This window comes from Taurulus bubalis (genome assembly GCF_910589615.1).
Source record: "Taurulus bubalis genome assembly, chromosome: 1".
NCBI classification, from domain to species: domain Eukaryota; kingdom Metazoa; phylum Chordata; class Actinopteri; order Perciformes; family Cottidae; genus Taurulus; species Taurulus bubalis.
Window position 1 is genome coordinate 7,338,685 of NC_136589.1, and position 26,787 is coordinate 7,365,471.

The 26,787-nt window shown below is 42.2% G+C and overlaps 1 protein-coding gene across 1 annotated transcript in view; it reads right to left on the minus strand.

Moving 5' to 3' along the window:
- Window positions 1-429: 429 nt before the first annotated feature.
- dcdc2c (doublecortin domain containing 2C) overlaps window positions 430-26,787 on the minus strand; it is a gene marked incomplete at both ends in the record, with an annotated part of 123,371 nt that continues 97,013 nt past the window's right edge. The window contains 1 exon segment of the mRNA XM_079229257.1: window positions 430-537. Coding sequence (XP_079085383.1) covers window positions 430-537 — 108 coding nt within the window.

The window sequence follows — 26,787 nt, forward strand, 5'->3', positions numbered from 1 at the left end:
AACACCTTTGAGAGCTGCTGGGTGTGTTTACCAGTGGATTTCCACTGTACCAGGGGCTAATTCTGCAGGCCTTTACACACTCACAAGTATCAATCTTGTCTGACCTGGCCTCGAGCCGCTTCCTCCCAGAGGAAGCAACTCTCTCCTTCTTCCTCCCTCCCTTCCTTCCTTCCCATATCACTCCCTCTCCTTCCCTCGTCTCGTTCTCTCGCAGCCCCTCTTTTTATTTCCCCTCCTTTTCTGCTCTCCCATCTCCTCTGACTCACTCTCCTTCACTTTGCCCTCCCTCTTCCTCTCCCTCCATCTCTCTTCCTCTATCTGACCTCATCCCTCCACTAAATCTCTCTCCTGTCAAGTGATGCACCAGGAACTCGGAAGTTGTGAACTTGTGAGGAGTGAGATCAATAAAGCAAGGACAGGCTGAACGATCTACCCAGAGACGATGCGTCTTGTGCCGAGGATGGGCACCGCGGGCCATAAATCCTGCCATCCGGGCCGTGTGCTGGGCAGAAAGCGGCGGCCGTCATCATCATCGTCCTCCTCATCGGGAGGGAGCAAAGAAGTCACTGTAAACAGTTACGTCAGCCGTCCCATCACTGCCAGCGGAGCAGATAAATCCATATTAACAGGAGTGATGAAAGAGACTTTGACGCGTGTTCATAACTGAGTCGCGCCGTGCCAATGAAATATGAGTGGGCTGTGTCATATATGTCATGACAACATACTGTATATGGGTTGTCATATGAGGGAGGTGCATGCGATTGCTGGGATGAGCTTACCATAAGCTGTTGATGATAAGTGTGATTGGCGACTGAGCGCTGGCGTAATCTGCAACCTCTGAGAACTTGAATGCATCTTTGACCTTTTATATGACTCTCTGTAATGATCCATGTTATTGTAAATGTATGCTAATCTACTGACAGATGACAGAAATCTAAATCACAATATACCGAAACACACACACACACACAGTGCCTTAAGTGTTTGTAAAAAACAAAATAAAGCAAAATGATGTGACACTAACCGGAGCAACTTTTTGGAGGAAGAGTGTGTGTTTGGGTGCATGTGCGGTTTAAAAGAGCCCACACGAAATATTTTATTTATATTCCATACATAAATAGTAGGCTGTTTGGTCCCGTCCCAGCAGTCTTCATATTTCCTGGTGACATTATCAGCTGTCTCCATCGTGTGCAGCGCGGGAAATAAATTGCATTTTTGCCGTCGGTTCTGTGGCTGCAGACGGCAGGAGGAGCATTATAATATAAAACATGAATAAACAAAATCACTCATGAGCAAATGTGCAGGAGCATGGGGAGGTAATCTCCTTTAGGCATGGTCCTTGAAATTAACTCAAAGAATCTGCACATGAAACGTGTTAAGAAGATTAATCAAATATTTCTACCCCACCCCACCCCCCCTAACTCCTGCTTCCATTCAAAGTTTTTTTTTTATTCTCTTTTTTTATTTTTTATTCAAGCATTATGGTAATTACTTATTATTGTGCTTACTTGAGGAAGATTGCCTGGCCACAGGTGAATCGGAGTGAGGCAAAGGATAATGCTATATGTGTGAAATTGTCATATCTGTTTTCTAATGTGGCTTAGGGTAGGCACGAGTGTGCCAAATGTGAGAGATGTGCACGGCAGAGAAGGCGCTACACAGTGTGCACAGGGGCAGTGGGCTTGCTCGAATAAGCCAGAGAGCACGGGAACTTGGCAAATAATCATTTCAAAGTAAAGTGTTTTGAATCACAAAGTTTTCTTGAGTCAAGCTTTGGATAAATGTCATTGCGCATCCCATAATGCGGCTGATAAACATCTTTCCCTGTATCTTGCACCTCCATGCGGTCCTACATCAATTACAGGATACGATGCGTGCTACAGTTAAAGAATACAGGATCAGGTGCCACTCATCTAGAATGGCTGTCAGACATGAGTGCAGGTAAATCACTCATCTGTCCATGTAATCATGCAAATGTGTATTATCCCTCATGTCCCGCGCAGCTCTCGTTACTCATTTATGCATGTTTTCTCCGTACCTCATCGCCCACATCATGTCGGACAGACGCTGTTTAAAACACACTGTGTTTTTCGCTACAGTATCTGGGGAATACCAGTCTGCTGGTTTTAGATCCCAACCACTGGATGGATTGCCCTGAAAGTTGGTGCAGACATTCAGGGTCCCCAGAGGATCAATCTTAATGACTTTGGTGATCTTGTGACTTTTCATCTAGCGCCACCTACAGGTCACAATTTCCATTTCCACAGTTCATGACTTACCATTTAAAAATAAGAACATCATTTGAATCATCCTTCTCAGTATTTTGAGATTACTGCTGTAATAACACAACTAACATAAGTATTACAACTTCATGGGGATGCTAGTAAGGGGAACAATAGCAGCAAGTATATATTTTATTATTTTTGGTATTTTGTGGGGAAACGTCCCTGAACCCAGTATGATTGAACAGTTTTATTTCAACATTAGTTTATATTGATCTTAATAATAGTATGTACTGAAGCCGTTGCACTGAAAAGTTAATTAAACTATGTAAGATTTAAATAAATGAACACTAAAACATACATTACAACTGGGTAAAGTTGTACATTTTCATGAAATTCATATGCGACTGTAACAAAGGTACGCCATCAGTTACACAAACGGAGAAATACTCTAAAACCGCCACCTAAAAAGATTACAGCTATAAATAAAACTCCATGGAAAAAGTGCAGGCAGTGTGACAAAACAAGCATCTGTGGCCTTCAGTTTCATACACAATCTAGGCAGAGTGACAGAAGTTTGAAAGGCAAAGTCACATTCAGACCTTGGAATATGTTATGCTATGGTTTCAGCAGAGAGTATGGATATTGGTATGGATATAGGGGGAGATGGAAGGACGGGCTGAGTTTGTGAGTGTCCCCAGCGACCACGGCGTGTGCATGGCTGATCAGTCTGTGGCCTGGTCTGGTCCGCGATGACTGATGAGTTGGCAGTGGACCTTGGAGGTTTGGGTGATAGCCTTTCAGTGTGTGATTCACGGGGAGCGCCCTGTGCACTGACATCCCCTCGCGCTGTGATTGAGTTCACAATCCTGAGCCATTCCTCCCAAGTATATATGGCTCCCAAATAAATAAATGGCAGACTCATGAGATCCCGGCTGGTATACAGTAGCTGGAACAGTCTGGTATACATCCACTACTGCAGATAAGATTATCTGTAATAGTATTTCTTTATCTATTTTAATTTGCTCATACTTCTACATACTGTATATGCGGCTGGGTTAGATTGATTTTTATCAACAGTGAGGTAGAAGAGCTAGATAGAGTAGATGCTTAGCTTAGCTAAACTTTGAGACAAGAACAGTCCAAAGAAAAAAATATCAGCAGATCTAAAGCTCAATAATTAACATGTTATATCTCATTTGTTTAATCTGTAAAAAAAAAAAAAACATAAAAGTAGAAGCGACAAGTTGTGGTTTTATGGAGCCTATAACCATTCATATCTTTGCTTTTTCACCTTTGACTGAAGAACGCTTCCACCAAATAAAAAAAAATAAAAAGCTGTGTCTGAGTGGCGCGTCGTGGCTGCTAAGACCCAATCAAGTAGTGAACGTTTCCAAACTCCTCTGTTTTCGCTGCTCAAACACTCTCCTCAGAAACAAATAAGTGTATTTCCCCAAATGTAAAAACTATACTATTCCCTCACACCAATCTGTAGCACTGAATGTAAGAACTTCGATAGGCTCTTACTATAAAAGACGTCATATGTTCCTCTAACTCCTTCTCTGTTGACCGAAGCACGACTGATGTCAGCATCCCTGTTATCAATCTCATCTTCATCTTCTCCCTCCACCACTTTCTTTCCCGCCCTCTGCTATATTAATAATAGCTGAGCTCTTTGAATCACTCAGGTTCAGGCTGATTGTCTCCATTTTTCCACGCGCACAGACCTGTGGCCGAGCATTTGATATCATGTAAAAGGAGGATTTGCACAAATAACTCCATAATCTCCAACAGCCAGGAACAGGGTGACGTAATTGTTGCTGTTAGTGAGGCAATATGGAGGTGAGTCATTCCTCAGTGAGAATGGGGTCTTAGCCAAAGTCTTTAAGCAGATAAGCCTGTTTGGGCTAATGAATGGGCAGATTTGAAGATGTCATCTGAGATTTCTCTCCCTCATGTAAATGAAAACAGGGCAAAGTGAGGAAAGGCACACAAGTGTACCTGCATAAAACCATTAGCCTGAAAGGAATTTAAAAAATATACGGTTCTACAATTCACATTATCATTTAAACGTGTTAAAGATCCACTAGCAACTTCATTATAAACACATGAAGCACATAAAAAAAGACAACTGTCTTTGATGTAGACAATAAAGACTTCCGGGCTGCATGACTATCCAGTTGCTGTTGTACTGACATCAAAGCGCCACTATCAGCACAGCAACATTTGTTTTTCACCACCACACCCTTATTAAGGGTGAAATTAGCTCTGCTTGAAATGAGTGAGAGCTGCATACTGAAGTCCTCCTCATGCCGGAGCTGTCGACCGAGATAGGGATCAGGGGGAAAGCAGTTCGCACCGTCTGTCCAGACATCAGATGTTCAATGTGAGAGCTGCTCGTCTTATCAGTCCCCTGAAATGGCCGTCTAATTGGGGACATGATTCTATGAAATGTGTATAAATTGACGGTAATTGCTTTTGTATGCATGGAAATGCTAATTTCCCTCTATAATGGCTATCAAGAGAAACATACAAACTAGTTCAGTGGGTTCCTGTATCTTGGACAAGAGAACAATAAATAGATGCAGGCCAAGCGCACAGTTCTAATGTAAAGCAAATGCAAATTTGAAAAGGAGCTAGTATATCTCATCCTTTCGAGTGCTCCTATGGTAATTACTGACTAAAACATACACGACTGCAGCCTCCCCAATTTGTGTCTTCTCTCCAGAGAATAGAACGTGGACATGAAATGCGGCATCAGAGCACTTTTCTGAGGCAATGCACCCACTTGAGATGCTGACTGCTTGTGATAACTCCGGGGTTCAACGTCCCATAGGCAGAGCTTTGGAATAATCCATTCTCCATACAGATTTCTCCCACGGAAGCTGCTTTATCCCATTATCACAGGCATTATACAAATGTATACCGCTGTAATCCACACACTTAGAGCCTGATGCCTTTGGAAACAGCCATGTTGTCGGTGACAAACAGCTTCTGATACAGTGCAGCACAAACAGAGTCACTCTGGTGCAAGTCAGTACATGAGGTAGGCCTTGTTCACAACAATGTTGGAATTAAAGTTTGTTTGTTTTTGTGTGTGAGTGTGTGTGTATGTGTGTACACGTGTTGGTGCAAACGTGTGTTCTGCACAAACTATTTTCTGAGGGAGATGTTGCGTGTAGAGAACTTGGTCTCGGCCGTATGGGGGTGTTTAACATATCCAAGGTCTCCAGCAGAGACATACAGAGACACCAGCAGGTCACGGGGGATGCTGATAGCTCTGTGAACTCAGCAGGTGGTTGAGCGCAAGATGTGATAACTAGATGTTCTCAATGACAACAGTGGTGGAGCTGGTCCGTCCCTAATGTACTGTAGCTGCCTAATAACACAGCAGGCAGCAGAGGTCTGGGTGTGATGAGGAAGAACCCCCCATCACAAACATACAGACATGCCCCATATACCCTCCAGGCCATGTGACCCACGAAGGACACATTTCTTTTATCTATGAAAGTCTTTACATTAAAGAAAGAAAGAAAATAATATTCAGCTACAAATATTTTTCTCAGTTGGTCTCCATTGAGGGAATCAGTTAGACTTTAAGGTCTGGCAGTGTCTTGCACACATTAATGTTAAGGTGCAGCTTGCCAAGTGATGGTTGAAATGCATGCTTCATTGGCTTGCACATTGCTGGCGGAGACATCATCCACCGGCAGATGTGCACAGCTCACCACTGTCTGCCATCTCTATAATTGACATCTGCATGTAAGAGAATGGCAGCGGCACCAGCCTGTGCCGTGTTTCTGGGGGAAAAAGGCAGAGAATAAGCAGAGCACATCCTGAGAGGTTTGCATCAACCGTCTCTCTAATGCCTGTGAGTGCTCTGGCATTAATGGAACATATTATGCCTGAAATTATGGAATCATATACAGCAGCTGTTGATCCAATTTAAATGTGGTGCTACAGCTAAAACAAGTCCCTCCAGGGAAGAATTTCTAGTTTTGGTTTGTATGGCAGGATTCTGATCTCCTCAGATGGCGTCCGTGGTGCATTTCATGACTCCGTGCAAACATCCTCCAATACTTTAGAGAGGATAAAGACATGCCTCTGAGGATGGAAGTGCAGAACTAACTACAGTGGAATGATCAATAGAACAATGCAAAGGCCTCTGAACACGCCACTACATCCCAGTGATTCAATCCATACAAGGGCATCCTGTTATTGGTTCAAATCTTGGGCTATTGTATTCATTCAGTCGTAACATACTGTCGCAGGGTTGGCAGATTGCTTAATATTTCTTTTCTTTTCTGCAAGAAATTGTATTTTCCCAGGATTAAGTCCTCTGTATCCACACATTTACCAAATGATCCACAGAAACGCCTTATAGCACGATTCCCATACACATATACTTGAAAAGCAGTTGCAAAAACATATTTTATATATATATATATATATATATATATATATATATATATATATATATATATATATATTGAACTACACACACTGGACACAATTAACTTCTACCTTCAACTGGGATTAAGCACAGCCCCCCGTAACGAATCAGATTTCTACGACGGAGAGAATTCATTGAGCTTTACTTTGGGCTCCCCTCCATTTGGGGTTAATGAGTGTCTTCCACAGCCTCCTCATAGCTATTTCATACCTTGGGGATTTGAATAATTCCCATTGATAGTTTCAAAATCTCAAATGAGACAGGATTAATCAAAAGCCAAGAAAGTAAAGCTGATGAGGGTGAAGCGGGCGCATGAGGATGACGATGTCCAAATCAGGAGGAAGGTGACTAGTTATTGACAGTGGGCAACATATTCAGATCATGTTAATGACTGGTGGGGGTCTGTGACTAAAACAGTGCAAATAGGTTCACCCAAGAGCAGAATGATATTTAGAGCTCAAAGTGTGCTTCCTCACTTTAATCAAAGGACATTTCTACACACTGTAGCTGTCATTTTTAATAAAAAGTGAAGATAGCCCATGGTATCACACCTTGCTTTCTTCTCTTACGGATTAGTAAGATTAAAATATGGGCTATTCATTATGGTGGGACACATTGCCGATGGGCTCTTTTCTGTTATTTCTTTTTAAAGCCAGAGGAAAAACAAGTTTTTCTAACAGTTACTAGTAATACTCAGTATGCCACTTGTGTGAAAGTAACATATGTCAAATATAAAGATAAAAAAATACGTTTGTCAATTAATTGATATTAAATCAACATTTGGGTGAAACGACAATACGTTGATATTTCATCTTGGTATGGTCCAAGTGTTTCAAACCACCAGTCTCTCTTCCCCCACCCGCTCATTCATCTTAGACAAGTCAATTTCATTATTCACAGCAGGGCCGTCGACAAGCATGTAGAACTTGAGCGCTTGCAGGGTGGTAGCCCTATGTGGTATGGGCATTGGTATTTAAGTTCTCTGGGATAAATCATTTACGTCAATTCAGTTACTGATGAGGCATGAATACATATGGCGAATTCTGTTCAGACGTGATTTATTTTAATTGTCACACTGGGACCTGCTATTACACTGCTGCAGAATGGGTCACTGCATTAGAAAATTAAAGTAGAGGCTCTAATTTGAAATCTATTTGTAAATCCTGGTCTGTGGGATAAAGATGTGCTGAGCGCATATAAATGTCCTCCCAGAGAGGCTTGAACTTCTTCTTAACTGGCGAACAGTCACCTGGGTGCGTCGCTGCCTCTCAGGCGCAGTCGGTCTGCCACTGTGCTCAGTCTGAGGGAACTCAAATTAAGCTGCAGCAAAGGCACGCGTCTTACATGAATGAGCATACGTGCGCGGTGTCTGGGGTGCAGTACGGGGTCTGAGGTCAGCGAGTGTGTGGCATGCCTGAGGCTACTTATGTTCTGGATTTTATGGGCTCCATTTCCATGGATCATTTAATACTTTCCTTCGTCCACTTTTGAGGATATATCAGTGGAAGTTGCGGCAGGCGGTTGCAGTTGGCAGTGATGCTTATACAACTTGAGATTCATGCAAAGCTGCCAAACTACTGTGTCGTCATGTTATCATCTGAACTGCTTCCTGTCAGTGTCCGAGGGAAAATGTGGTTTTAAACTTTCGACTGTGTAGCTTGAGACTGGTCCCAAAAGGCGTGCTCCCTCGAGTTATGTCATACTGGCAGACAGGCCGGGACCCCCAAAATTCTGTCTGACAGGTCAGCGCAAAGAGAAGCTTAAAAAACTGCTCTTTCAAATGGCCTTTTGTCTTTTGTTGTCATCAGTGTCTTCCCCGCTATGATGTTTCCTACAGTTTGGGAGCACATTGTTCCAGACTCACTGTACTGGCTCTGAGGGAGAAACAGAGGTCATGATTCTGCTCAGGCAGTCTGGAAAATGTGACATTTCTTCATCCCAGCCAACTTTTCCCTGCTTTGTCTCGCAACTTTTGGCAGCATCACCGCAGGAGCTTACACTGAAAGAGGAGATTTGATCCTGAATGCTTACCAGATTGGGAATAATATACTGGGAACCAAGACAGTCCTTCCTGGTTTGTAAGCAGAGGTGTGTATCAGTAATGTAAGATAACAATGATCGAACAATCAGTTAAAGTTCCTGCCAGAACCAAGGGGAAAAGCTCTTCGGTTTGTCTAACCCTCCAAATGTTAATTTAGAAGATTATGAAAAAACACTAATTCAATCTTTTTTTCACATGCAATGCCAATGTTGTTAATATTCATGCATTCTGTCATATCTGTGCATAGCAACTGCTGTTTTTTGTGGGGGTGAGGAGGGGGATAAACTGGCAAATAAACTATTGTCAAAGCTGGGGTCCATATTGAAGAAACCAGGATGATTAAGCTTATCCAACCAAAGAAATCCAGCCCAGTCTTGCCAACTCTTTTCCAATGAAAATATCCAACTGGAATAGCTTTAACAGTCACAAAGCCAAGCGAGAAAGCCACCAAGTCGGCAAAACAGACAGCCTCCTTGCAAAACCACTTAAAAAAAGTAGCGTTATGAACGGAAACATATCAAAATGACCGTAAACAACCTATATGGATATGGTTAGTAGTCATGTTTGCTGCTAATATGAGACTCCAGTGACGCGCAATGAGTGTGGTAGACATGCAGGAAGCCTAATAACAGACTTTTAAAGGTCCGACTTACTAAACGGCAGCGACAGCCACAGATGCCGTATTTCTTTATCTTTTTATCGGAACATTTGATTTATTTGTTGCTGAAAGACAATTTCAAGAAATACAACTTAAATGGTTTCTCAAATACATCACCTAACATAGCTTTAGGATATAGTCAGGGTGGGCCGACTCAAATTCTTCATTAGGGTATAGTGGTTTAGTAAAACGGGAACATTGATTGCAGGCTGCGAGATATTCTTCATGCCCATTTATCTCCACAGCCTGATCCTAATTCCTAAGGCTACTGGGCTCGTGGTCACTGTGACACAAATGAACCCAATATAACTTTTGTAAACTGTGATGTCCTGATGTGAGCACAGTAGTGCCGTGCTTGTACTGTAGAACCCTGACATTTCCTTACAACCGGGTTTGCTCATCAACGTTTTCTTCAGTAGAATTAATCACATCACTGATACTGGAAGCATTGGTTTACAATAATTTGACTTTCCATAATATGAATTAAAATATCCTACATCAAGCAATGTATTCTACCCTCAGATGCAGCAAGTGTTACTCTAAATTGAGTATTGTTTTCTGAATCATAATTTCTCAACATCATCTGCCCCATTCACACACCTACAGTTCCTGAGGAACTTGTTTTAACATGCATAAAAACAATAACCAACCTTATTCAAAAGCATGTGTTATATGCATACTGAAAGATTGATCATTTCCATCACAGCACCTGCACGGATAAAAAAAAAAGTAGTTTTCTTTATTCTCTAAGGACCTTGCATATCATTTTTTAAATAGACCTATCTCCTCTTTCTCTTCTAAAGCAGAAATCACTTGCTTCCAAATGGGCTTTTTTTGATAATGATCAATCATGAGCAGAGTGAGCGGTGGGTCTGAAATAATGAGATCCTATTTCCCTTGAATTCTACCTTTGCCTTCCAATAGTAAAGTCAAGTTTAAGTAGAGGGAAAGGATGATAGATTAGTTGAGAGCATTTCTGACAAGAGGGGGGGAGAGAAGGAGATAAAGATAAAAAAGAAACGAAGGAACAGCAGCTGTTCCATCAAGTTTGGATAAAAGTGCTGCGTAATGTGCCCCCCTTTTGAAATCCTGTGGTACCTCTAGACCCCCCATCGACATCTCGGCAAGCAGAGGAAGAACTACAAATGAGATCATGACAATTGGAAAAATTCCCTGGAATGTCATTCAAATCTAAAAATAAAAAGCGAGGCAAATCAATTATCCAGTGTGTGGCCTACAAAACAGAATGCATCAAGCTTATAGAGCTCAAGAAAACAGTGCGGTGTAAGCATGTCAGGGCTTCGGAGGAATCGCAGGAATGATGGGCATGTGAGTGTGCGTAAATCTTGCTATTGACATTTCATCTTGTGTGCTCTGTCCCCTCATGAACTCAAATCAGCGAACAGAATGTCATGATTTACATATAAAAATATATCTGCTGTTGACGCTTGGGTTTTTTGATGTCAAACATTGGATCTTCCAATCAAATCTCTTCAAAGTCTGGTGGCATTAGTGGGGAAAGAGATTGCCCGTGGAGAGGACCCGTCTAAAAAACTCAAGTCTCATTTTACGTAGTTCATATTTTGTGACAAAACTATTTTGCTTTTTGAATAAGTGAGTTCCTTTACTGACTGTTAACAAGTTAAAGGAAAAGTCCAACATGATGAGAAAACGTGTACCTCTCATGTGAGTCTGTTGATTGTACGTCTATAGCCAGCAGACGGTTAGCTTAGCATTAGACAAAGACTGAAAACAAGGGAAACAACCTGGCTCTGTCTAAAGGGAACACAATCTGCCTACCAGCACCTCTCACGCTCATTAATTAACATATTAAATCTGAAGACTTAGAGGTGGATTGCATCACCATTGGACATAGCGAGGCTGGCTGTTTCCCCATTTACAGTAGTTGTGCCTTGTTTTGTTGACTTCTATTCACCAAGAAGTAAGAGTGGTATCAGTCTTCTCATCTAACTCCCCCAGAGAGCGAATAAGTGTATTTCCCAAAACGTAATGCTTTAAAAGTGAGGATAAAGGGCTTTGTTCACTGTCTTATGAGAACAATGTGAATACTACACTGTACATGTCTGCGTCTTTTACTCTATTGATAAGTCTGAGCATTGTTCTCACTGTCACATCTTACATTTTTTCATTTTTAGCAAATGGCTACAATAAAGAAAGAAAAAACATTCTTCAAAATTGCCGTACTGATTCGCGTTGCTAATTGTGACATCTGCTTTGAAAGCTTCATTCATTAGCACGACTCAAGTTGATGACATTGAATATGTTTCAAAAAGCACTGTATATTATTAAATACAAGCTGGTTGTGTGTTAGTCTTTGTCTCTAGTGTAACAGTCAATGGCATGGTGTGTTTTCTCTGAGAGTGAAAATCACAGTCGCTGAATTTTTTATTCTATAGTGTATGATGGCATGTGGAATTTATAGGCTTTCATTTTGTTTTGTGCGTTGTCTCAAAAATGAAAAAAAACACATCATCCTTCTTATGAAACAAGAATTTCTACCTTGGCCTCTTATTTCGTATTGGAATGAAAAACATTACTCCAACGCCTACTTCTTGGGCTGAAAATAAGGTTTGCATCATGTGAATGAATGGGTTTTGGTTTTCTATGCTACAATATCCCCCACTTCTCCACATTTCAAATCTTCTGATTGGTTTTCATACAAGGCATAATACAGATGTGATATCTGGGTCGTGGATGTCCCAATATGGAAGCCATGTTGCCGGCATGATAATCAGTAATCCACTTTGCTTTGGCTCTGGCCTGGCCGCTGACCCCTGCTGACCTCTTTGGAATTGATTTTGGCGCTTGAACCCAAAAGCAGCCGCAAATTAAGCCAAGATTCAGCGGAAAGCGAGAGACAGGGAAAAACTGAGGGACAGAGAGTGAGAGAGCAGCAGAAAACATAAGAAACAGGGGAGAACCGAACATTTTGGGTCTCTTGAAAGACGTTTTTTTAGCCGTGGGAAAGAAGATGGTTACAATGAGTTGCTTTGATAGAACATCTGTAGGAAAGGAAGCAACATGACGAGGGCCTTGTGAAAAGCGTAATAGCCTAATTTCCTGCCCAGCCCAGCAGAAATATCTGTCCGACACTGACAGCTGACGAAAATGCACCAGGATTTGATTTTCTCCCAAGTGGAGAGAAAGTTAAGACCGATCACTCGCTATGTCCCGCAGGCAATACTCTGTGTGCGTCTGTAATAGAAAAGACAGATATTCTGGCCGCGGCTTCTTCCTCCTCAGGGCTAATGACAAATTTAGTGATAATCGTCATGTTTTAATTGATGTTTCCACACCACTGACTCAAACCACCGGTGGATTGCATCAGGGGGATGAGAGATATGAATAGTTTTGTATCTGCATGGCCCACAGTTCCCTCTATTGCACTGGCTTGTGTATCTGATCGGTCCAACGCTCAAGGCTTTAATGCACAGCGCAGGCCGCCCGCCTCTGGGACAGCGCAACCTGCTCACAGTCACTGCATGAGGTAGATGGTACATGCTGTCGCATCCCCACGCTGCCGCTGTTGGACTGGGTAAAAAAGCAGCGTTATACGTACAGCAAGCAGCTTGATTGCCCGGCGGCCCCCCAACGCGTCGCACTATGGAGAGGACTAATGTATTTATAACCCCTCTCATATGTGCACTGGGAACAAATTAGAGACAAATGAGGCAGGATTCCTCCGCTCGCCCCGGAAAGCCATAAAATTAGGCCAGCATCGTTTACAACTAGCACCAGATCACTGCAGCAAACGGATGCAAAGTTAAATATGTTTCCAAAAGTGTCTATTCAGTACATTGTGCAGTATTTTGCTGTCTTAAGTGTTGCACCATCACGAGCTGAACACTTTGTACTTGTACATGCTGTAAACTCAAGTGGTTAATGAGAACTTAAGATGTGAAACATTCTTTGTTTCCTTGCTTTTCTTTCTATTTTCTGTTATGAAGGCACTCCTTTGATGATCAAGTCATTGAGGCAGGATTTATTTTAATCCAACCATCTCACTGGCTTCATCAACACATTTGGGATGCAATACAGAAAATGTTGCTTTGGTGTCTTTAAAGACAACAAAAGCAACGAAAGAAAAAAGAAGATTGCAGCGCAATTAGGAAGATTAAAAGACGAGGAAACACAAGTTGTCAACACGAGTATGTTGACGGCACAAACTGAGGCAAAGACGTGATCAAGTCAGTCTGAGCGCACGTTTAGAGTCCTTGCTCGAATGCTTTTGTCACCCTGCATTCCCAAAACATCAGACATTGCAACAAAAACGCCAGTCTTCCCATTGATTTGAATAAAGTTAGTGCATTTAGGGAATAAAACAAGCTGGCCTGTGAAAGCTAGCAGTTGCCTTGATCAAAATGGGTCTCAGTGGATGCACTAAGGTAGAGCAGCAGTTATGTCATGTCACTCCAACCGGCCTTTTCAGTGACACTCCCTCACCACCACACAACAGCAGCCTCATGCCGGTGCCAGTATCTCCAAAAAGCTTTCATTGGGCTTTCTGAAATATTGAAACATGTTCAATTATTGTTTTGTAAGCATTCAATGATAACACAACATGTTTCCATTGTAGCTGGCGCTCAAAGTATCGAGTCAGTTGTTGCCGTTTATAAACATATCTTTTAAATTCTCCATTGAAAAATGTACATGGAGAGTGTCTAGATACCTGGGCTACTCCTCACCTACATTTGAATACAATATACTGTAGTGGCTTTTGTGATACATCTTTTGTCACTGGTTGTATTAAAAAAACAACTCTTTCAAGTGACAGAGAATGTCACAATTTCAATAGTTCACTTCCAGACACACATTGTCTGATCAGCAACAAACTCTCTATATATGTAAATCAGATCAATAGGATATCCATACAAACGGCCTGCAGCTGTGTGTTGCCATCAAGCAGCTCACCTAATGTAATAAGGAACATCAATAGTTGATTTTCAAACCTAGCGGTGCAGAGAAAGAAAACGAGGATGATGAGATTAGCGCAGCTTGGCTCCAACGTCAAGCTCCATTTTATAAACAGGCACAATTAACACAGGCTGTCATTATACTGGGGACAATGAGATGAGTTGGGGAGAACAGATTAATAACTTCACCGCTTGAGTCGAATTCTGCTGCACTACAAAGACGCACTCGTATTTGTTTCTGAGAGTCAACGCTGACATTTCGACATGTGGATATGATAATTAATCATGATAAGCTGAAACGCTCACGTGCGTAGACAGAAGGCGGCTTACAAACAATAATTGTTGCTCTTCAGACAGGTATTATAATGCAGTTTGACAATCGCCCGCACTATATGATAACACAAAATTAGCAGGTGTGCTCTGCAGCAAAAATGCCTCCATTAAAAGGTGCATCCTGGGCCATGTTCCCTGAGGTGGATTAGACACGGCATTAACTAATTATGTTTTTACTGGGAACAGACGAGGTTCTCAGAGAATAAGAAGCTTGAATTACACATTCAGACATGCTGTATTTGATTTTTAATACCTTTTTGTACCCATTGCATTTTCTGGGGAAGCAAAAGGTATTATTATGTATTTGTTTCAATGAATGTAATTCGTTGTAGTTTACTTTGTTAAAGTAGTGTTGGCAGCTGATTTTAAATTAAGCCTTGGTCTTTTGCCACATATACTTTTGTTTTAGTCTTATTTTAATAATTTGAGAGTCGACAACCAAAAGACACTTTTTGAGACAAAAAATGTTACGTCTTCTGGCTACAGCTATCGCTACATAGATGGTCACCAAATGCAAATCTCAATTAACGCCGTTAGTTTTCTCCTCACAACCAGTTGACTCGTTCTTATCAAACAAATGAGGTCTTTGTTCAGACACCGAGAGAGTTAAATAACTTTGATGCTCATCATGAGAAACATCTTTGTCTCAACACTGTATCAGCTGTATGCTGAGTTACCTTCAGTCAGGATAAGTGAACCCGCCATCTCTCTCTTAGAAATAACAAAAGACTCACACATTTAACATGTGTAATTGGTCTACCACTGCTTTTCAAAAGAGTCTCACGTCCACTCCTTGCTTCAACTCTCCCACACTTCCAGGCTAAGTGCGAGAGTGAGAGAGTATGAGAGTGTATACTCATAATCCTTACTTCCTGCACGGCCCGGGGCTGTGTTTGGAGTGTTTTTTTAGAGAAGGGTGTCTGAAGGAGATGAAGCTCTCAGGCCCTCTCTCTCTCTCTCATTGGATTAGTGCATGGTGAATCAGCCGTTTGTCACTGACACAGTAACAGCCTACCAGTGGCTTTTATAGGCACCAGGTGAACCAATAAAAAACTCAGCTTTGGTATCCTCAGGCCAACAGACGGGCAGTTCATCTACAAACAGCAAGTGCATGAACAAGCTCTGTTAAACATCCAACCAGAGGCGTGTTACAGTTTTTGTGCAACTTATTTCATAAAGCCTCCATTCCCGTACACTCCCACTCCAGCCAATAACATACATTAAAATGACTCTTGGGAGGAAAACACATGCATGCCTTTAATGCGGTGATGGAGAATAAACTTCATTTTAAAGTAAATATGTGTTTACAAGGCTGTGAGTTAGTGGCCTTGCAGGTTATAGAATCATTGTCTGCTCTAATTGTGTTTTTGAAGCGCCGTTATTGCTATTCACGGTATTCAAGCAGGAGCAAATGGTTCTTTCTGCCGACGGACACATAATTGAGGAGCTTGAAGAAGATTACCGCGGCGGAGAAAAGAAAACAGGGCTGGAAGGAAAAGACAGTTTTGGTAAGAGGATGAAGCAACTGCCAGAAAAATCAGGGAGGAGAGAGCGTGGCAGCGAGAGAAAAAATAAGTCTGGAAAGTGTTCAACCACATGTCTCCAATTCATAATTAACTTTTTAGAACCTTCACAAAGCAACGGGGATGGGGCTCGTGCCAGCGGAGCTATTCCTTTTCACTGGCAGATGTGACTGTGCTGTGTTTTATTATGTTTATTGCCATGTTTTCTCAGTGCCAACCGTACATGAGGTAGTTTGAAGAAACACATGTTGCCAGAGGGCCAACAAGCAAACACTTTGTCTGCAGGAGAAATGCAGCGATGTGACTGAATGGATGCGAGATGAGTTGCAGCTTTCTCAGACAAGAAAATCACGTTTGTTTCCGGATTTGTTTTCATTGCAAATGTTTTGCCTGAAAAGCAGAATGTTTTGAAGCAGCCCATTTCCATATTAATTACAACACCATCAGGTAAGTTAGGTACGTGACTAATGAAACGCTAATTGTACAAATAAGATGTCGCGGCTCACTCACTGAATCAGGTAATCGTCACCCACTACTGTATCTGGTTAGTAAATCATTGTTTAGACTTGCTGGTTAATGATGTTGGCTCATTAAGGGTTTGAACACATCCGCTTGTGCTTTGCGCTTAGTGAGGAGGAAGTGGTGAGTCAGGATGAACCAACAGTGGCCAACAGGAGCTCGCAGACACTTTCAGCACACATTTAAATGCTGCATCTTATTTTTGACTCCAAAAGGAAGAAGATATGGATCACTGTTGGAGGCAAATGATGTCTCTCCTGTCCCGAGGCCTCTACTCTAATCACCGTCCAGTGGATGATGAGTGGCGGACATATGACCCTCCTTAATCCTTTCCCATTCTTTGCAATAAATTATGCATCAGAAAAAGCTTTTTCCACCTCAATGGATGTGTCCCTTAATCCCTGGCTCCGAAAACCTGTTTAATCTGAACTAAGTCATTAAAACAGTAAAGGGATATCACAAAGGACTTTCAAGCCAATTGGCTTAACGGTAACGTGATTAGATCATTGATCTCTCGGCAAAGCCTTGGGCTTCCAGGTGCGAAATGACTATTTAATGAAATCAGAGAAATCTCGTTACTAGAAAATTGCTGATCAAAGTTAAGACCAGGTGACTGGGGTGGCATTGGTATCCATGTATCTGGGCAAAGGTATTTATTCTCCAGATCCCCTCTTGACATTACCAAGAATGTATGGGGCCGGAATAAGAGATCGTGTTCTTAATCCCTTACCAGCCCCTATTCATACCTCTATGCATCTTTAACCGGGATTGTTTGCTTTAAGCTTTGATAGTGATCACAATTGTATCCCCAGATGCACAAAAAAGAAGTGCTATAATATCATTATAGCCTGATTAATGTGAGGGCCGTCTTACAGATTCCCTTCAATTGTGTTTTTTGTCCTGTAGTGTCCTGAATTAGGATCACAGGTTTGACATTATCAGCTTGACATTTGTTAATACCCAAAATGCACCTAGCTGGTGTAACATTGAGCTCTGAGCAATCTCTGGAACCTCGCTTAAATAAGGCAGGAGAAGACAAGGAACTGGCAAACCGCTATGCATATATCTATCTATCCACACCACCAGCTCACCTGATGCGTAATAACACCTGACATGAGAGGATTACGATTGTCCTTGCCTATTGTTAGAAATAAATAATTAAACACACAAGACCTCTTTTCTAATTAATGAGAAGAGATGAAATATCACTTAATTTCAAATTTAATTACAAGACATAATATTTCCTTCATTGGACCGCCTGCTAATGCTGTGCAGTTTCCTGCTGCTGATGAATGCCCTGTGTATTAGAAACATGAACATTTACAGTCCCCTCGACCGCTCATGGAATTTCCCATGATCGGATCATTCTGTAGGCGGTACAGAAATACCAGGAGACACACAAAAACACACACACACACACACACACACACACACACACACAACCCCGGTCATGATATACCCAGAGCGGACTATCATCAGGGCCACACAATAAAAAGGTTAATAAACACTTGGTAATGGAAATTAATGACACAAATCATACACAGACCCTGACACACTTTTCCCTGTTTAATTGCAATGGTCGAGATGCACTCATTTTAATTACCTACATTGCAGCATTGATGTCCTTCAGTGTCAAGCTCCAAAGTTCTCCCTGTGCATATCACTATAGATGAGCATATAAGCCATTATCATAACCATGACAAAGGTATTGACTTCCACCCTCAAATGAGTTTTGCTTATGCAATAAGAATTGTCATTAATTGGGGTAATGAGGCTTGCATACTGACTTTCACCACCACTTTTGGTCTCAATCATATTGTGATGATTTTGCGTTAACGGGATTGGCTGGAGTCCCATCTCCAGTCATTAGTAGTGTATGGTTGTCATTCCACTTTTAACAGCTTACTAGGTTCTTTATAAGTATATAAAAGCAAATATGTATAAAGCTGAATGATGGTTGTGCACCTTTTCCTTTGATAAAACAGTCTTGAAAATACTATATAAGGCATGTAAATGCTTCACTTTATTAAACAGCAAAAACTGACATATTCTTCTTATTCAGCAACGTTACTAAAGGTCAATCCGTGATCAATACAACTGACAAATGTACTTTAAAATGAATTAGCAGCCACAGACACGCATCTAAAACACATACAAGTTGGAAAAAGACTGGGACTAAAACATTTACGGACAATTGTTTGGAATAATCTCTCGGGAGTGAGTGAAAATTGCAACTTGCCGATTTAGCACTATGTCGCAAAATAATAATAATAATCCTAAAAAATAAATAACAGAAGGCCTGCTGCTGGCTGCATTTTTATGATGGATTCTGAATCATGCAAATATGATAAATTAGCCAACACATAGCATTTCGCTAATTAATTATAATTAATCATGTTGAAGTTTTCGGAGGTGTAGTCCGTGATAATGTTGTCTGTTTGATGTATTGCCCACTTGAAGCCCAGCGTGTGGATCACCGTGTCTCTGGGCAGAAGCTCAGACTGGTCTCCAGAACTGTGGTGTGTGTTTGTGTGTGCTTCATTGGATGCGTCCTCCTCATTCTCCTCCACAGATGGGATTTAATTTTAATTGACAGTTACCCAGATCCATTCGTCAAAATGACAAGCTTCAGTTGAGGAGCACCCTGAATGTACTCAGTGAGGTACAGAGGTGGAAGTCTTTCATTTGTGTGTGTTTCCGTCCATCTGTCTGTATGTCTTTCTCAAGGTTTTTTGACGGGCTTCAGATAGGTCAATTTTAGCATCAAACCGCAGTATTGTGTGTTTGTTGGAGTGTGTATGTGAGCACAGAGTGCATAGCCTGCCCATCCATTGATCTCAAGCTTTCTCTGTGAAGCATGGCCTTTGTCTGCCAGATCTACCTCTCCTGCCGTCTTTCTTTTCACTGTCATTCCCTGACACATGGCTCTGACACATCCTGAGAGTTGCACCGGTGGGAAAATAACACATATCTCTGACCTCTTGAACTCTTTCTTCTGCGAAAGCCCTGGAGAAAGAATGCTTTAGCTGCCCACGCCTCTTTAAATGTCTACCAAGGGACACGGCTATTGAGACAAGGGGGGTAGAGAGACATTTCAAGTCAGGTATAGATCTTCAGCTGGTGTCAGGTATTGGTATCGAGCAAAACAGCTAAGGATTTATGGCATGCACACTTCATATACGGTGGGTGCATGGACAGCAGAGAGGCCAGAGTAATAGACTGTGGTGTCAGCAGTTCTCTGCCTGGCTTTTCCTATGAGCTCTGTTCAGTGTTAAATCACAGACTGTATACAGAGCCGGTCAATTCTTTTCCAGGCGGCTGCATTCAGTGTTTACTGTATCATGCTTAAGATCCCAAAACAAATCGACATGTAGAACACCTTTATTATATGTACAACCAGGACCAAGAGATTGAGTTAAATGGAAATGCTTAGTTAACATGAACACCTTCAGATGATGGAGGCTGTCACATGTCATATCAGACCCTCATGAGGCCCGCTCAGTATTCTGCTCTCACAGTATGCGACAAATAGCCCTAAACACTTCGCATCAGGTGATCCGAAAGCTGAAAAGGAGATTTGTGAGGGGGGGGGGGGGGGGGGGGGGGAGGTTCTGAACGGTCGCATAATGTTGTCTTTGGATCGGCCCGAGGAAGCGATGTCACAGATCATTCATGGAGCCGGTGTTGTATACATTAAGAAGGAAGGGGAGGGGATTGGTGCAGGCCTCTCCACAGCAACAGAGCACAGCCTATGGAAAATGCCCCAGCCACCTTGCCAAGACGGTGATGTCACCGGAGTGGAACATGTATTTCCACACACCGTCTCCTGTGCTGCATGTGTGTGCGTGTGTCTCCTCCAGTGCATGCATGTGTGTGTTTCTAGTGGGAGGTGAAATGAACACACATACACACACACACACACACACACACCTCCTACGTGCTGCATCACCTTCAGGCCGTCCTCAGCTGTACCACCGGGATCTTACCTCTTGAATGATTCTCTCATGTATATTGAATGAACTGCACAACAAGCTCATGTTCATGGGTGATTCATCTTGTGCAGGTGTGATAATGTCAATATATTGATTAATCAAGCAGTGATTGAGGACCATATGCTCTACTGATGATTAATATTGATAACTATGTGCCACCCTACACTTGACAATACAGATTTAACCACACATATCCACGCTACAAGGTTGAGTGTGTGTCTGTGTGTGTGTGTGTGTGTGTGTGTGTGTGTGTGTGTGTGTGTGTGTGTTTAAGAATGTCTTACCATATGTAGCTGGTGACCTGAGGGATTACATCACCCCCCCTTCAAAGCTCCTGCTCACATTGTGTACTGGCAAAAGTATATTGAATCACTGTGGGCAGCTTCTTAAAGGAGTTTGAAAATGTGTGCAGCTTGCTCTTTATTCCCTGCTTTCTAATCCTTTTTAGGCTCACAATGGCGCTTTACTCAACAATAGTAAAAGCAATGAAAAGGGACAACTGCAAGCGTGGCCACAGTGTCTGAGCACTGATTTCATGCGCACGAAGAAAAAACTGAGTGTGTGTGTTCATACATGCAGAGTATTAAGCGCTGGGTGCTCCCTGCTCCCTTTGCCCCTGCTCCCTTTGCCCATAACAGAGAAGTCTGCAAGTAGCACTCGCCAGAGTGCTGGCATCATGTTAATCTAGTTAGAGGGAACTTTTGAATGGCAGCATGCGTGACGGGTTTGTGTTTAACAATATATCTCTTTAAGTCTCCGGTCCCTGTGTTGTCACAGCTGCTGAAACTTGGCATGGCACTGGCAACAAAAGGGGAAAGTAGGCATCACTGCATGGGCAACTGGAGCTTGAAAGAAAATAAAAGATTATCGGCAAGCTGTCGGGCAGCGTTTTTTTTTTTTTTATCCACTTTGTAGAGTAGAAGATCAACAGGTTAACAAAATGTCAAACGAAACAAATGTATTCACATTACTACTTTTTATAGAATCAAAAGGAAGGTGGCACTGATATTTCTAAGGTAGAGGCTCTTAGCAGCCGTGACACAGTTATTTTGCTCCAGCACTTGGCCAAGGACAGTGACTGGCGGCAGACCTAATTTGTTGCAGTGAATTACGCTGACAGATAGAATGATTGTTGACAAACAGCTCAACTCAATGCCAGCGCTGCCGCGGGCCATCCCCTACTCCGCTGCCTGGCGGCTGTGTGGTGATTTGCCGGGCGCTCCCCTGGATGACAACCCTGCTTCATCCCTCACTTTCATTGTGCCATAAAAGGGTCCTCTGTGGTGCTGGATGCTGCTGTTTACTGGTTAGTCTTTGTCATCATTATGGTGTCACAGACAGGATCACCAGAATGAGAGAAGGGGTGTGTGGAGGACAGTCAGAGGGTGGAGACTGTGTAACCGTAGCCGGGGCAGAAGTCACCTAGGTCCACAAGAATCAGATCATCTGTCCATTCATCTTCATATGCCTGAATCCCAAATGACAGCTGAGCACTTGCTGACCCGGAGGGGAAAGACACAGACCAATGCCCTGACTAGCATACATCTGATAGAGCTAAATCTTCATTAGGAACCAGCTATGAGGCTAAAATCTGTTTTTGTTATACAACAATGTGAATCTAAGCAATACATGAAAGTGTTTGTATTATTAGAAAAACTGGGAGCAATTTGGATAGACATAAAAAGATTTAAACTGAATAAGCTCTCTAAGTTACAAGGAGTCTTTGATGCAGAAAGTGATTTGTATGCTCTGTGATCACACTGCAAACACCAGGGGGTGTTTTTCCTGAGATTTGGAGGTTTCTAAGCGTCTGTGTATATTCGTGCCTACCCGTTTGTTTGTATGTGCGTGTATTTAAAAGCGTCTACAGATTTTCTCTGCACCTGAAATAGAGGCTTCACCTGTGGATGAACCTGAGCTGAGCTCTTTTTTTGGGGGGGTTGTGTGGGCTGCAGACAAACAGGATCTCACACATTTCCCTCAGTGTGCGCAGAGGATCCTTCAGGTCCTGCAGCAGTCTGCTCTGCTACTGGGATAACATGAGGGCTCTGATCTCATGGTGCCACTGCTCACTTTGCCGGGAAGAAGTGGGATGATGTAATGCTGCTCGCGCAAAACCAGCATGCACTTATCTGATGTACGAGAGGCTGAGGAACCAATGCAATAATAACACCTCCACTCTGGATTTATGAGGCATCATCATCTTTAGTGTAAGCATGATTACATCATCATAGTCTGTATACATGCATACAGTATACCTACTGTAAATATACAAATTAGTTTTACTTAAGTTGAGCTAAAGAGGTCATTGTATTTTCAAATCCACAGGATGTGTTGACGTTATAGAGTAAGTTTATGTAGCGTCCTTTCATTTCACTTTGGATGGCTTTGTTATTTATCACAAAGGGCTCTACAGCGATGCGCTGTGAACATGCAGAGCACATCCGCCAGACATATAGTAGCCATCTAAAGTTAAGAATGATGTGTCGGACAGTTTAATGGCAAATCACATATTCCATCCAGTTCACCTTCTACTGAAATGTATAAATTACCAAATTAATTGATTGCTTTTTACAGCAACCTACAAAAGAGCCCATCCATTTGCATTACCTTCATCTTTCCCCTTGCCACAGTACGAGACAGTCACCTCCAGAGAATCATACGACTCCAGTCCTGTATAATACTGGGGTGAGAATATTATACTGTGGATTTTATGCTAGGTAATTAAAGAGATCACCGTTTTATGTCCTAGGCAGGGATGGACCTTCCCTGATTCACAACCCTACACACTAAAGTGGAATAGCCTTGTTCCTACTCTTGACTCCTCTCGTTTAATTGCCCTTTGTGTCCGGCTTATAACTGCCCAAATATATGAGTGCGGCGTTCTTCTTTGAGGTATTAAAGGGGCTTATTGGTTCACTAAAGCAACGCATCATACCTGTCAAAAGTGTGAGGATGAATGAGACTGCATCACCTGCCTCTTACCTCACCTCCTATACACTGAATCTAGCTCCTCCACCCACGGCCCAGCCACTTGCACACACCGGCCCCGCTTTCCTGTACCAGTGCCTCCGAGGTGAAGCATGTGTCAGGGGCCCGAGATGAAGCCAGAGAGCGGGAGATGAGTCAGATGAACACTTGTCAGGTGATGTCATCTCCAGTGAGCGCTGATCACCGGCCCCAGCTGTTTCGGTGCAATGAGGCACACTCTGCAGCACCTGTCTGAAGGCGTTTTAGCTCACACAACTGCAGCGGAGAACAGGCCCTCTATTCACAGGGCTTTTATAACTCCCTGGTGATGAAGCCAACGGAGGTCAAACGGGGCAGACAGTACATCTCCAGCAGAGCGTGGTTCTATACTGCCGGTGTGGCAGCGGGCAAAATATAGCAGATGGAGAATATCACTGCTTCTTAGCACAAGGTTCCTAGTATTCGCCTGTGTGTGTGATACAGATATTCCCAAAATATCACAGGTGTTAGGACTCTTAGTAATGCCCCCATGAGTAGATCTGATGACGTCATCTCTGACACACACTGACGGGTCGTCCGCATTATGCAAAGATGCAGTCATACAGTACAACATCCACCGCATGTGGTCCATCAAAAAGAAACTTGCACTCACGAAACAAAGTAGTCAAAGTTGATACTTCGGCAGAGTTATTTTGTAATAAAGCTCCAGGTGGCGAATGGAAATGCAGATACATGCTGTGGTAAAAAAGAAAATGTATTTCCAAACGCTGCATAAAGATGGAATCAGCTGGATTGAACATCGCACACACACAGCTGAGTACAATACACTACAACAAGGCAGCAGGATTTCTCTCATAGTAAATCAAGAACTATTTCACTGTAATAGCTGTACTTTGTAATAACCATCGCAGTGGAATAACTCTGATTTAATCTAGCCAGCAATCAATATTTCTTGACTGCTATGATTGATGAGTATTAAGTAGGACTATTAGCCGCGTGAAAAAAAAGTGTCCAAGTCTGAATTCCACTGCCTGCCGCTCCGTCAAAGCACTAATGTGAAAGGGAATCATTTGTCAGCTAATTCACAAATAGGTTTAAAACCGTGGACATATTTTCTTAATGAATATGTGAATTACTTGTGCATTGATTTCTATTGTGTGGGAAAATGGGAAATGTATAAAGAACTGTCTGCACAGGTGCCTGCAGACACATCTCATTGACGTTTCACTTGGAGACTACAAGAAATATTGCATATGCTGAAACCAGCAGATTGTATATTTAAAGCCTCTGGTGGATCAAGGTTGCGGCAGTGACCCTTTTAGTAGTAGCCTGTCATACATTTAGCAGAGCAGGGGATCATTTCAAACTGTCCTTCATCACATTATGACAGATCTTAATTGACTACCGATACAGCTTTGCTGAGTTGACAAAAAAAAAAGAAAAATCAGATTTTAATCTAATCACATGCAATATACCTGATTGGCTCCTCGCAACACTCTGGCATATTAAAACATTTGCATAGCAGAATTGGGTCAAAGAGCTTGAGAACAACTAAATCCTACAAACTGAATAGCAAATTAATTAATGATGTCTTCATATAACATTATAGACACTCTAAGGGTAAAATATGCCTTCAAGTGCACATTTAATATATGCTGATCGATAGGGTTTCCTTATTTTACAATGTTCCTGTAGTTATCTTAAACCACTTTAGGGTTTGTTGAAATGATGTCCCTGCTTGAAAGCCATCTTTCATGCACTTTATAATGTAAACATTTAGAGAATGAGATACATTGGAAAGTTTAAAGCACTGAACTTCAGCTATATGCTTTCCTCCAGCAGTCTCTCTACAATGTGCCTCTTTTTCCCTTTCCCTACCTCACTGAGACAATTTCCAGTCAGTCAGTCTTCGCAGGTTTATCACTGAACCACATCATTAAGAAGTGCCCCATGGATCCCTGTCTAAACTGCACGTCGACTAGCTGCCGCCAGCTCCCTGGATAAAAAGCCCAAGGCTGAGCAGGCTGACATTCCCCTGCTCAAAGGTAAATGATGGCACAGAGAATGGTGGTCCAGAGTCCCCTCAGTGGTCTTGGGGGAGAAGACAGAGAAGGAGAATGATGATAGATTGCATGGAGAGTGGGCTGAGCGGATGGAGCAGGCATCTCGTACCCAAAGAGCACCATCTGCTGTCAGTTCGGGTGACTCATTCAACTGAGCTGACATAGGCATGTAAAGAAGCACGCTGAGAACACATCAGACTGCCGTCAGCACAGCGATGATGGGCTGAATACGAAATAGAGAAACAGAGAGAGGGGGGTGTAGAGGGACAGCACTGTGGAAACAAGACAGGTGGGCTCTGAAAGCACCATCTCTTTTATCTTCACAGTATAATTCTGCATTAATCCAAACAAACAACTTTTAATAATAACCATTTCTTTTTTTTCTGTTTTTGCTACGTGCTGCTTTAAGTTCATTTGTTTTACCAGAACAATTTCAAAGAAAAAAATGCAAAAAGTGAAAGGCACTGTGTAAAAATATATTGACAGAACTGACATTATTGTACATGAAAGCACCATTAAGGTGTTATAATGCACTGTAAGATTATTATTCACTGTGAGTTTGAGCTCTTAACATTTCCTCTAGTATAAAATAATACACATCCTTCCTGGTGATATTTCATCCATAGAACCGAATGTGTACTACTAGAGTGAAATAACAGGATAGCTAAAGGGTGAGAAGCCGGTCTAGTGCCGGTATCAAATGACCGTGTCTGGCCCCCTGAAAACAATGAGCTGTTTATGGTCAATTTTAACAAGCTAAAGCACTTCTGACATCTCCTCAAAACCCATTTTGCTCTGAGCATCAGAGAGGAAAGACGAGCACAAGATGTCCCAGTGTCCTTGGAAAGGCCCACAAGCACATAAAACACTACATCAATATATGGGAATGACTATTGAATGACACTACAATACCAATCTTGTCATTTCTCATAACCATCCCTTAAATATAGTCATAGTCCACCCAAGAAGATTATTTTGTATTTCTTAAAAAAATAAATAAACTGGATTCCCCTTAAGGGGCCACAACTACATATTTCTGGAATGAGGTGTAAGATCAGGATCAAAGTCAGGGTCTTGTC